The sequence below is a fragment of the Triticum urartu genome, chromosome 1 (genome assembly GCF_003073215.2).
Source record: "Triticum urartu cultivar G1812 chromosome 1, Tu2.1, whole genome shotgun sequence".
In the NCBI taxonomy this organism is placed as follows: Eukaryota; Viridiplantae; Streptophyta; class Magnoliopsida; order Poales; family Poaceae; genus Triticum; species Triticum urartu.
The window spans coordinates 341,600,246-341,612,956 of NC_053022.1; the positions used below are offsets into that span (position 1 = coordinate 341,600,246).

The 12,711-nt window shown below is 46.7% G+C and overlaps 1 protein-coding gene and 1 pseudogene across 1 annotated transcript; one reads left to right on the plus strand and one right to left on the minus strand.

The window, feature by feature from the left end:
• Positions 1 to 4,742: 4,742 nt before the first annotated feature.
• Positions 4,743 to 7,576, plus strand: LOC125510949 (annotated as a pseudogene).
• A 2,898-nt stretch (positions 7,577 to 10,474) lies between these two features.
• Positions 10,475 to 11,178, minus strand: LOC125510959 (histone H2B.1-like). The gene has a single exon (XM_048676245.1). It carries the CDS (start codon positions 11,097 to 11,099, stop codon positions 10,638 to 10,640), a length of 462 nt encoding a protein of 153 aa, XP_048532202.1. The 5' UTR covers positions 11,100 to 11,178; the 3' UTR covers positions 10,475 to 10,637.
• Between the last annotated feature and the right edge of the window lie 1,533 nt (positions 11,179 to 12,711).

The window sequence follows — 12,711 nt, forward strand, 5'->3', positions numbered from 1 at the left end:
TAACTCAATGTCAAACATGTACAAGGAGATTCCAAATGAAGCACTTGATACGTTCAAGTTTGGCTCAGTACACTATCTTCTTTCAGGGCTGCCAACCATCAACTGGATTCTTAGGCACACCCTATTGCCCAAGTCTGGAGATCACAAGATGATCAGGGGCCACGCGATCAACTTGCTTCATATCTTTAACGTGCCACAGAAATTCAAAGTCATGAGCCTTATGATTGAAACAATCAAGAGGACAACAGCAGACCAGAAGAGGAGCTGTGGATATGCCCCACAGATTCAGGAGCTCATCAACTCTAAGATGGGCACGGGCATATACTTATTGGACAAGGAACACCTGCCCATCCGTCCAGACTTTGAAGATAATCAAGTGGTCATGACTGAGAATGAGCCATCATCTGCCCAAGCACAAGCCAAAAAGGAGAAGGCAAGGAAGGAGAAAGCTGCCAAGATGCCTACTCAAGAGGAGGCATCTGAATATTTCCTGAAAACCAAATAAGAGCAGCTTGGTTACTTGATTGCATCCACCCTGCGGATTGAGCAAGGACTAGCCACCTAACTCAGAACCAGGCAAGCTTAGAGAGGATCATGGAACAAAAGTTCTATAACTTGGATGTCAAAGTGACAGAGATTCAGACTGCAGTAGAGCAGCTCCAGGATGACATGCAGGAGAGGAGAGGCAAGACTACAACTGATGCCTTTGCAAGAGTGCCACGAGGTCCGAAGTCGTCTGCAGTGCCAGTTGCTGACCCCAGAGCCACCACGTCTGCACCAGCTACAGCCTCAGTTCCACCAGCTCCAGTGTCCACTTCAGCCTCGACTCCGACCACGTCTACAGAAGGCTTCGTCCTTGGAGTGCTCCGGACTCCACCACCACCTGAAGATCAAGCCTGAGTGTCGACTTAGCACTATGCATTTTCTAGAAACTTTTTGGTAACTTGTTGCCAAAGGGGAAGAAAATGTATAGATCATAGGCTTCGAGAGAGAGTGTTGCTTTTAGTGTTGCTTTTATTCTCTCTTGTTTTATTTGGTGGTTTTTCGAACTTTGTTTGCTTTTGTGTGAGATACTATGTCATTGCTCGTGAGACATTGATGATCATGTGTTTGATCATAAGCTACACTTAATGTTTGCTTAATATTATTATCTTATCCATCTTATGTGATCATTCACTATTCTTCATGATGAGTGCATGTATTTCATTCTTATCATTTTAAGCGCTCCACCAAGATGTATGTGACATGGAAGAGTAACCCATGACTCTAACTCTTTGTGCATTTACAGTCCAAAGCAAATTTTAAATATGCACAAATTTAGGGGGAGCTCTTACTTGTCACATACTTCTCAAAGCGACGATATATTTCATGCTTATTATCATTTGTCGAAGCTTTGATCTATATGTTGTCATCAATTACCAAAAAGGGGGAGATTGAAAGTGCAACTATCCCTAGGTGGTTTTGGTAATTCATAACAACATATAGCTCATTGAGCTAATGCTATTCCAAGATGACTATTTCAGGAAAGCTCAATGATTGGCATGGCATGGATGTGAAAGTGGAACCCTCAAAATGTTAAGGACAAAGGATTGGCTCAAGCTCAAAAGCTCAAGACTCTTCATTTTATATTTTAGTAATCCAAGATCACATTGAGTCTTTAGGAAAAGTCAATACTATCAAGGAGGGATGAGGTGTTGCTTAATGAGCCTCTTGCTTCATGTGCTTAGTGATATGCTCCAAAACCCTCAACTACTTTCCCATATCCACATATGACCTAAACCCTAAGCCAAACTCGGTCCTACCGATTCTTTCTATCCGGCGCCACCGAGTTTCACTTGTCATAAGCCACTGCCAAACCCTAGCAATTCGGTTCTACCGATAGGGATCTCGGTCTCACCGAGATGGGATTGCAAACTCTTTGTTTCCCTTTCGTAACTTTTCGGTCTCACCGAAAGAGCGAATCGGTCCCACCGAGATTGCAATGTAAACTCTTTATTTCCCTTTTGTAACTTTTCGGTCTCACCGAAAGAGCAAATCGGTCCCACCGAGTTTACCTGACCAACTCTCTGGTTAGCTTATTACCAAACTCGGTCTCACCGAGTTTGTGTAATCGGTCTCACCGAGATTACGTTGTGCCCAAACCCTAACCATATCGGTCCTACCGAGTTGCATGTTAGTCCCACCGAAAATCTCTAACGGTCACTAGGTTTACCTTTTCGGTCCGACCGAGTTTGTTGATTCGGTCCCACCGAGATTGGAAAACTGTGTGTAACGGTTGGATTTTGTGTGGAGGCTATATATACCCCTCCACCTCCTCTTCATTCATAGAGAGAGCCATCAGAACACATACACAATTCCAACTCATATGTTCTGAGAGAGAACCACCTACTCATGTGTTGAGACCAAGATATTCCATTCCTACCATATGAATCTTGATCTCTAGCCTTCCCCAAGTTGCTTTCCACTCAAATCTTCTTTCCACAAAATCCAAATCCTATGCGAGAGAGTTGAGTGTTGGGGAGACTATCATTTGAAGCACAAGAGCAAGGAGTTCATCATCAACACACCATTTGTTACTTCTTGGAGAGTGGTGTCTCCTAGATTGGCTAGGTGTCACTTGGGAGCCTCTGACAAGATTGTGGAGTTGAACCAAGGAGTTTGTAAGGGCAAGGAGATCGCCTACTTCGTGAAGATCTACCGCTACTGAGGCAAGTCCTTCATGGGCGATGGCCATGGTGGGATAGACAAGGTTGCTACTTCGTGGACCCTTCGTGGGTGGAGCCCTCCGTGGACTCGCGCGACCGTTACCCTTCGTGGGTTGAAGTCTCCATCAACGTGGATGTAGGATAGCACCACCTATCCGAACCACGGGAAAAACATCCGTGTCTCCAATTGCGTTTGAATTCTCCAAACCCTTCCCTTTACATTCTTGCAAGTTGCATGCTTTACTTTCCGCTGCCAATATACTCTTTGCATGCTTGCTTGAATTGTGTGATGATTGCTTGACTTGTCCTACAATAGCTAAAATCTGCCAAGAACTAAAATTGGGAAAAGGTTAAGTTTTTATTTGGTCAAGTAGTCTAATCAGCCCCCCTCTAGACATACTTTCGATCCTACAGGACTCCGAACAACTTTTGGGTTACCGCATACTAATATCTCTACAACCCTAGCGTCACCGAACTTAAGTGTGTAGACCTTACGGGTTCGGGAGACACGCAGACATGACCGAGACGACTCTCCGGTCAATAACCAACAGCGGGATCTGGATACCCATGTTGGCTCCCACATGTTCCACGATGATCTCATTGGATGAACCACGATGTCTAGGATTCAATCAATCCCGTATTCAATTTCCTTTGTCAATCAGTACGTTACTTGCCCGAGATTCGATCGTCGGTATCCCAATACCTCGTTCAATCTCGTTTCCGGCAAGTCACTTTACTCGTATCGTAATGCATGATCCCGTGACCAAACACTTGGTCACATTGAGCTCATTATGATGATGCATTATCGAGTGGGCCCAGAGATACCTCTCCGTCATACGGAGTGACAAATCCCAGTCTCGATCCGTGTCAACCCAACAGATACTTTCGGGGATACATGTAGTATACCTTTATAGTCACCCAGTTACGTTGTGACGTTTGATACACCCAAAGCACTCCTACGGCATCCGGGAGTTACACGATCTCATGGTCTAAGGAAATGATACTTGACATTGGAAAAGCTCTAGCAAACGAACTACACGATCTTGTGCTATGTTTAGGATTGGGTCTTGTCCATCACATCATTCTCCTAATGATGTGATCCCGTTATCAATGACATCCAATGTCCATAGTCAGGAAACCATGACTATCTGTCGATCAACGAGCTAGTCAACTAGAGGCTCACTAGGGGCATGTTATGGTCTATGTATTCACACATGTATATTTCCGGATAACACAATTATAGCATGAATAATAGACAATTATCATGAACAAGGAAATATAATAATAATCATTTTATTATTGCCTCTAGGGCATATTTCCAACAACCTCCATCTACATACTGAGTGGCAACAATGTGAGTGCCAATGAAGCAAAAATTAAAAATTAAAAAAATCTCACCTTCGGGAGCCGGGGGCCGGCGTTGAGCGGGGCGGGGCCGGCGTCGAGCCGGGCGGGGAAGCGTCGGGGGCTGGCGTCGAGCGGGGCGGGGACGCGGGCGGGCAGCTGGGGCGAGGCGCGGGCGGGTGGCGTCCAGGGCGGGGCAGGGCGGGCGGCCGAGGCAGGGGCGGCGGGGGGCGGCGGGGCGGGCGGCCGCGGCGGGGCGCGGAGGGGCGGCGGGCGGGCGGCCGCGATTGGGCGCGGCAGGGCGGCGGGCTGGCTGCGGCGGCGGGATCGGGGAAGGGCGCGGCGCGGGGATGAAACTTCCCTCCTGCGCGAGGATGGAAGAGGAGTGTGGGTTGGGGGGAATTTTTCCTCCCAACCCTCACTTCTTGTACAGATTGTGAAAATGTTTAAGGGTTGGACTTGTAATTCTTTTTACAGGTTTATAAGGGTTTAGGGGTTTTAGTCTACGGTTTTTTCGACGAAAACTGTAAAAAAGCAGTTATTTTTAAGAGTTTGAGGATTTGAGAACTTTATTAGACTTGCTCTAAAACTGAAGATCAGACTGCTGTGAATGCTAATGGTTTGAGAGAGCTCCTAAGCTTAAAACAATCTCCAAAATGCCAACGCTACCCATCAGAGGCCACCGCTTCTCTGTCTCCCGCCGAGTCCACCTCCACCGTTTCCTACCTGAAGTGGACAGTGGACTCTCCTTCACCTCTTCCCATGGCTGAAGAAGGCCGAGTCCGCCTAGAGCCCGACTCCTCTTCCTTTTCAGCTCGGACTTGTACAGCAACTTCGATTCGAGAAAGAAGTCGGAATCAATCCCCTACTCCATGGAGGACGAAGCTATAAAGGTAGGCTGATCCCCTCGACTTCCTCCTCACATCGCACCACGACGCCACGAAACTTAGCGCGCCGAATTGAATCGAATCGAGCATCTCGAATCCGCGTCCCATGGCGATCCACGGCGAGCCCTCTTCCTCCGATGCGAGCGGGAAGAAGGACTACTCCATGGCGATTCTCGAGAGAAAGAAGTCGCCGAATCGACTGGTGGTCGACGAGGCCACCGGCGACGAGAACTCCGCCGTCGCTCTGCACCCGGACACCATGGACAGGCTGCAGCTCTTCTGCGGCGACACCGTCCTGCTCAAGGGCAAGAAGCGGAGAGACATGGTCTGCATTGCGCTCCCAGACGACACATGCGACAAGACCAAGATCCGGATGAACAAGGTCGTCAGGAAGAACTTGAGGGTCCGGCTCGGCGACGTCGTCTCTGTTCATCCGTGCCCAGACGTCAGATACGGGAATCGCGTGCACATACTTCCCGTCGACGACACGATCGAAGGGATCTCCTGAAGCCTGTTCCATGCCTTCTTGAGACCATACTTCCTCGAGGCCTATCGACCCGTCAGAAAAGGGGACCTTTTCCATGTGAGAGGCGGGATGACAAGCGTGGAGTTCAAAGTCATAGAGACTGACCCTGCAGAGTATTGCATCGTTGCACCTGATACAGAGATATTCTGCGATGGTGAGCCTGTCAGGAGGGAGGATGAGGAGAAGCTGGACGACGTTGGCTACGACGATCTCGGTGGAGTGAGGAAGCAGATGGCCCAGATCAGAGAGCTGGTTGAGCTCCCACTGCGCCATCCCCAGCTGTTCAAGTCCATTGGTGTGAAGCCTCCAAAGGGCATCTTGCTGTATGGGCCACCTGGGACTGGCAAGACCCTCATTGCTAGAGCTGTGGCTAATGAAACAGGTGCCTTCTTTTTCCTGATTAATGGCCCAGAGATTATGTCGAAGCTAGCCGGAGAAAGTGAGAGCAACCTCAGAAAGGCGTTTGAGGAGGCCGAGAAGAACGCGCCGGCCATCATCTTCATCGATGAGATTGATTCCATAGCCCCAAAGAGAGAAAAGACCAACGGAGAAGTCGAAAGGCGTATTGTTTCGCAGCTGCTCACTCTTATGGATGGGCTTAAATCCCGTGCACATGTTATTGTTATGGGTGCTACGAACCGCCCGAACAGCATCGACCCTGCTCTCAGAAGATTTGGTAGGGTTTGACCGCGAGATCGACATTGGGGTCCCTGATGAAGTTGGACGGCTTGAGGTTCTCCGGATTCACACTAAAAACATGAAGCTTGCTGAAGATGTTGAGCTGGAGCATGTTTCGAGGGACACTCATGGGTATGTGGGCGCCGATCTCGGTGCCTTTGTACTGAGGCTGCTCTCCAGTGCATTCGTGAGAAGATGGATGTCATAGACCTCGAGGATGACACCATTGATGCAGAGATACTGAATTCCATGGCTGTCACGAACGACCATTTCAAGATTGCACTAGGGACAAGCAACCCATCTGCTCTTCGTGAAACTGTTGTTGAAGTCCGAAATGTCTCTTGGGAGGATATTGGTGGCCTGGAGAGCGTCAAAAGGGAGCTGCAGGAGACCGTCCAGTATCCCGTGGAGCATCCGGAGAAATTTGAGAAGTTTGGTATGTCTCCCTCCAAAGGTGTTTTGTTCTATGGACCTCCGGGCTGTGGTAAGACCTTGTTGGCCAAGGCAATTGCTAACGAGTGCCAGGCTAACTTTATCAGTATCAAAGGACCAGAACTGCTTACCATGTGGTTTGGTGAGAGTGAGGCCAATGTGCGTGAGATTTTCGACAAGGCTAGGGGGTCAGCGCCATGCGTCCTCTTCTTTGATGAACTTGACTCAATTGCCACTCAGAGAGGGAACAGTGTTGGTGATGCCGGAGGTGCCGCTGATAGAGTGCTGAATCAGCTTCTTACCGAGATGGACGGAATGAATGCCAAGAAAACTGTGTTCATCATCGGTGCTACCAACAGGCCAGACATCATAGACCCTGCCTTGCTTAGGCCTGGACGCCTTGATCAGCTTATCTACATTCCTCTGCCTGATGTTGAATCCAGGCTCCAGATCTTCAGAGCCTGCCTCAGGAAGTCTCCTGTGGCCAAAGATGTTGACCTAAATGCTCTCGCCAAATACACACAGGGGTTCAGCGGTGCAGATATCACTGAAATCTGCCAGCGTGCATGCAAATATGCCATCAGAGAAAACATTGAAAAGGACATGGAAAAGGAGAGGAGGCAGAAGGAAAACCCTGAAGCCATGGAGGAAGACGATGTGGATGAGGTCGCTGAGATCAAGGCTGCTCACTTCGAGGAGAGCATGAGGTATGCTCGCCGGAGTGTGAGTGATGCTGATATTCGCAAATACCAGGCTTTTGCTCAGACGCTGCAGCAGTCCCGTGGTTTCGGCAGTGAGTTCCGATTCCCTGACCAGCCTGCGGCAGGTGCTACCCCTGCGACCGATCCTTTTGCATCCGCTGCCGCGGCAGCTGAAGACGATGATTTGTACAGTTAAATTGTCTGCTGTGCCGTGAACCTAGCCTAATTTAGTAATTTCCTTGCTGTAGTTATTTATATTATGCTGGCATCTGTAAAAATGGGAATACCATGTAATTATTTACGTCCAAGTTGTGATATATAAACTTTCTTTTTTAATTTTCTGTGATATATAAACTGAAGATTGTATCCTCCACCTAAAAGATAAAAAGCATTTCCTAGTCCCCGATTCCAGTCTGTGTGATAACTGACAAGGATATACATTTGTCTGTGCTACAATTCTCTTGTTCTCTACAGGCTGCAGCAAGGTTATTAGCATCATTGTATGTGATGCTTTTTTTTTAATTTACTAGTCCTTACTTCGAGGGTCATTGCTAATAAACCTTATGTTATCTGCCCTTTGGTTTGTTTGGTTTTTTTTGGTTGCAAATGGTTACTTCTACTGAACAATTCCACAGCCTCTCTGGAATTCTGACAAATTAGTTTAGCATCAGCTGAACCTTTTAGTTACAATGTACCAATATCAATTTTTGGATTCTCCAACAAAGTAACTGAACTAATTTGCAAGGTAGAAGGTTATCCATGTTGATGTTGATTAGCTATTCACTGCCTTTGGCATCCGCTGGTGCGGCAACTGCAGACGATGATTTATATAGTTGAATTGTGTGTTGTGCCAACTTGATGTAAATTTCTTGTTTTGCTTGCTTATGCTGTCATCTGTAAGACACTGAAAGGCCATGTACTTACTTTTACGTTCATGTTCTGATATAATGAAGACTGTTCCACCGAGATGAGGGGGAAAAACATCGCCTGTCTCAATTATGGAAAAAACAATATAAACCTTTGATGTCCTGCTGTCTCTGAGTCCAATCTGTGTGCCAAGTATTGTCTAAATCATTTTTAGTTGAGTTCCATAACTATATTATCTTAAAACTAGCTATCAGAATACTACTGGTAACTAATGATTTAGAGACATATAGGCTGAAAGACCATTGGACAGTGATGCGAAGATGCTAACAAGCTGGTGCTATTAAAAGCACATCTCACAATTAATTTGCATTTCTTACTGTTTTACAGTAGCACATAATATACTCTTCTGAAATTTTAGAGATGCCCAATGAATCGCAGGTCTTGAATCAGTTTGTCCTTCTGTACATACAATTTGATAGCATCGGGAACTAAGGAGAAGGACAAATATGACATACCGGGCTGACAATGAACACATGTCCAAGTTGCTATTTTCAAATGAATTTTAGTCTGCAGGATGCAACCTATCACCAGAATCTATTGGCAATGATAGGATTTTGCAAGCAATGACTGCTCATGAACAGCTCACAAACATGTTTGTAAGATTCTGCCCTCCCATTGACCGTCAAAAGTATCCTATGAAATTAATTAGAATATTAGTGTGCTGGATTTACTTTTGTTCATTGTGGATGAGTAGGCATCATAGTCTCTAAAATCTACAGTGCATCAATCTCAATTTTTGGATTCTCAGAAAAGTAACTGGATTATTCATGTTGATGTTGATCAGTAATTCATTGTCAGGCCAAGTTGGCTAACACTGAAATATTGGTAGGAAGCATAAAGGCCACATGAGAAGAATTGTTGTTTGGATGTTTAAAACTACTTATGACCTATCTCATTTGATATCTGAAATCTGTAGGAAACTACAAATATATTTCTTTATTTTGTAACCGAAGCTTTTGACTTTTTAGGGAGGGCTCTTGTTCTTGGCAAGTATGTGTGCAGTAGCAGAGGCAATATATGTACTTTCCCTACTATACTTGACACCGACCTCAATATTTGGATTCTCCAGAAAAGTAACTGGATTATTCATGTTGATCGTTTAGTTTGTAGTTGGCTTATGTTGAAATATTAATAGGAGGCATACTAGAGACCCCCTTCTTTATTGTGAACTTGCTGTTAATTTCCTTGATGTAATTTTCCTGTTTCGTGTGTAGGAATCTTATGCTGTCATTTGTAAGACACGGAAAGATCATTTACTTATTTTTACGTTTTTCTCATATACTCCCTCTGTAAACAAATATAAGAGCATTTAGATCACTACTTTAGTGATCTAAACGCTCCTATATATCTTTACGGAGGGAGTAATGACTATTGTCATCCACCTGGACAAAGTAAAAACATCGATATGTTTCAACTATGGGAAAAGAAATACAACCTTTGATTTCCTACTTTCTGGCAGTCCATTCTGTGTAGAAATTGTTCTCCATGTAGACTGTAGTACGTTTGCTGCTCTACTGACTGTGTTGAGCTGCTGGTTGGTTGAGAATGATCAGTCGGTCATACACTCAGTACCTGAATGTCAATGCAGTGTATTAGCATCCGATTACATGGTAGGTACAGTATGTAAAAGATTGGCATTATATCTTGAAAACCATACCTGCGCAGCCTCGAAATATCTCTGACGTACAGAAATATGTAGCAGTTTGCAAGAATTTCTCGCGTTAACGATGGAAAACAGGAGCCGGGCTTTTTTCTTGATGGTTTCAGGATAGCCTCCATACACCTACGGGAATCAATATCAGACCACCGAAATCAGGAAGGTAACTTGAAAGGGCAAAAATGAAGCACTCACCAGGCAATCGTGCAGTTTAACTATCTTTGAATTGCTGCAGTGTCTGCAGAGCATGATGATGAAAGACAGTTTCAGAAGCTATAGATGTTTAGCCATCGTTGCCCGTGTACATAGCCTGCAACACCAGTATTTTCTTAAACATTTGGTATCTTTATGTCACAAAGAGTACCGATCTGTCAAATTCGTTGTTTTTCAGAAAATCTGATTGCTGATTGATCCCTGCAATGCAGCTGGCTCTCAAAGAATGTCCAATAAATGGAACCAAACCGGTTTCTTCAGCCAAATTGGCATATGATCCTCCCAAGTCTCCAAAAGCAAAATCATGTGGTAACAAAAACACAACATCAACTACCATTACATAACAGAGATCAGACAGATAGTTGGGACATGCATCAAACGAGTAACTAGTTCAGAACAGAGGCTTCCCAAAAGATGCACCAGACCATTGCTATTTCAGATCGATCAGTCACATGACACGGTAACATCACCAACCCAACTACAAACTAAACGATATTCCACCGATTTCCATTGAGCAACACTAATTCTGGGCAAACAGCACCCAACTACAGCTGCCAGAGACTGAATCTAAGAGGAGGTGAACTTGGTGACGGCCTTGGTGCCCTCAGAGACGGCGTGCTTGGCGAGCTCTCCGGGGAGGACGAGGCGGACGGAGGTCTGGATCTCGCGGGAGGTGATGGTGGGCTTCTTGTTGTAGCGGGCGAGCTTGGCGGCCTCCCCGGCGAGCTTCTCGAAGATGTCGTTGATGAAGGAGTTCATGATGGACATGGCCTTGGAGGAGATGCCGATGTCGGGGTGCACCTGCTTGAGCACCTTGAAGATGTAGATCTTGTAGGTCTCGACGCTCTTCTTGCCCTTCTTCCGGCCCCTCTTCTCGCCGCCGCCCTCCTTGGAGGCGGTCTTGCCCGCGGGCAGCCGCTTCTCGGCCTTGGGCTTCTTCGCGGCGGGGGCCTTCTCGGCCTTCTCCGTCGCGGGCTCCTCCTCCGCGGGCTTCTTCGCCGCCGGCTTCTTCTCCGCCTTGGGCGCCATCGCTGCTTCGAGGGAGGGGGGAGGGAAGGGGCGCTGGTCTGTTTGTGCGGGAAAGATTGGGAGATTTGGAACGAGATGTGCGGGAAGAAGGAGCGGGGCTGATGGGTTTATACAGGGAGAGGTGTGGGCGCTGATTGGTGGAGGGGTTGGTGGCTCGGATCCGTGACGTGGAACGGTATGAAGCGTTCGATGCTGTTTCCACGGACGATCCTGATTTGCTGCGGTGGTCGCAAAAACGTGGGCGGGAATAACTTCTTCTTTTTCCTGAGACAGGGCGGGAATAGCTTTTTTTTTTTAGGGGAAGGCGCGAATAGCTGATTTTTTTTAGGGAATAGCTGAATATATTGATTTGAAGAACAGGATTAAGCTTTTGCTTTCGTTTTCTATATGAAAATGGAGCCGGGGGAGCTCCCCTGTGATCGAAAAAAGAAAGAACGAGATTGCGTGGAGCGAATTTTGACGTGCTGTAATTTTTGGTTTTCGCCGAAGGGCCTAAGTATTTGCGGACACGTTTGGACTTGTCTGCAAACAGTCGGTCAGGTGGAGGTCATCCAATTAGAATCGCCAAATAAAAGCGGACATCGATTTTTCATTCATTTTCCGAATTGATTTTTGCATAGCAAAAGAACCTTAAAAAAAACTAAAAATCCTACTCTACTCCTCCCTGTCAAAGGTGAGGTCAACAGCTTATTACTAAACTTGTTGAAGAGATGAAATAGACCCAAGGTCTATCTTTTTTACCAGAGGTTGAATCGATCATCAGAAGAAGAATTAGGCCAAAAATTAGGATACATTCTGGGAAAATAAAGCTTCCATTGAAGAGAAGCAAATGAAACGCTTTCATAAAAATTCTCGTAGAATCGAGAATGAAATTTTCATTCTGTACATGCCAGATCATGAATTAGTAACTGCATCCAATCTCCGAAAAGTCCTGATTGTTTTGATTTTTTAAATGGGATATTTACGGGCCCCGTGTGGGATGATCCGGCCTTGTCGTCATTGGCGGCTGGCGCGAACGAGGCGGAGCTGATGAAGGATGTCTCTTTCACATCATCGCCGCGCTGCTTCGATGTGTCGTCGTCCTCCGCCTCTAGCCCCTTGAAGAGCCAGTTATGTTCCACCTAGTTGATGTAGAGTTGCCAACGCACGCAGTGGATGCGGCGGCTCCTTCATTGGTGTGGGCGCTTGCTCCTCCTCATTCGTCGCCACATCCTCCATCGCGATCTCCGCCATGGCCATGGGGTCACCCTCCTCCTTCTCCTAGCTTAAATTCGGAGAGCTCGGAGCGCCTCAATGCGGTCCTCGCTCCGGACGTCCATGACACGGACCTCCGATGCGATTTTGGCACCGTCACTCGGTGAAAGCTTCCTCCACCATTAATGAGGGGATACAACCATGGCTACATCGGACAATAATGCGAAGGGATGAGAAGGGGTGGTTGGACGGTGGCTCGGGCGGTGGGAGAAGGTCTCGTAGGGGTAGGTTTTTGGGAAGTGGTCGGTCGTCTTAAATAGCGAGGGTAGGCGGAGTAGTGGGGTTGAATATTTGCAGCTGGACTAGGCTTATCGGTTGTCGCAACGACATGAATGCGGACAGTCAAAGAGAGCTTCTC

Bases quoted from the DNA above. Each gene is read 5' to 3' on its own strand.
- LOC125510959 (XM_048676245.1), bottom strand. From the start codon at position 11,099: ATGGCGCCCAAGGCGGAGAAGAAGCCGGCGGCGAAGAAGCCCGCGGAG.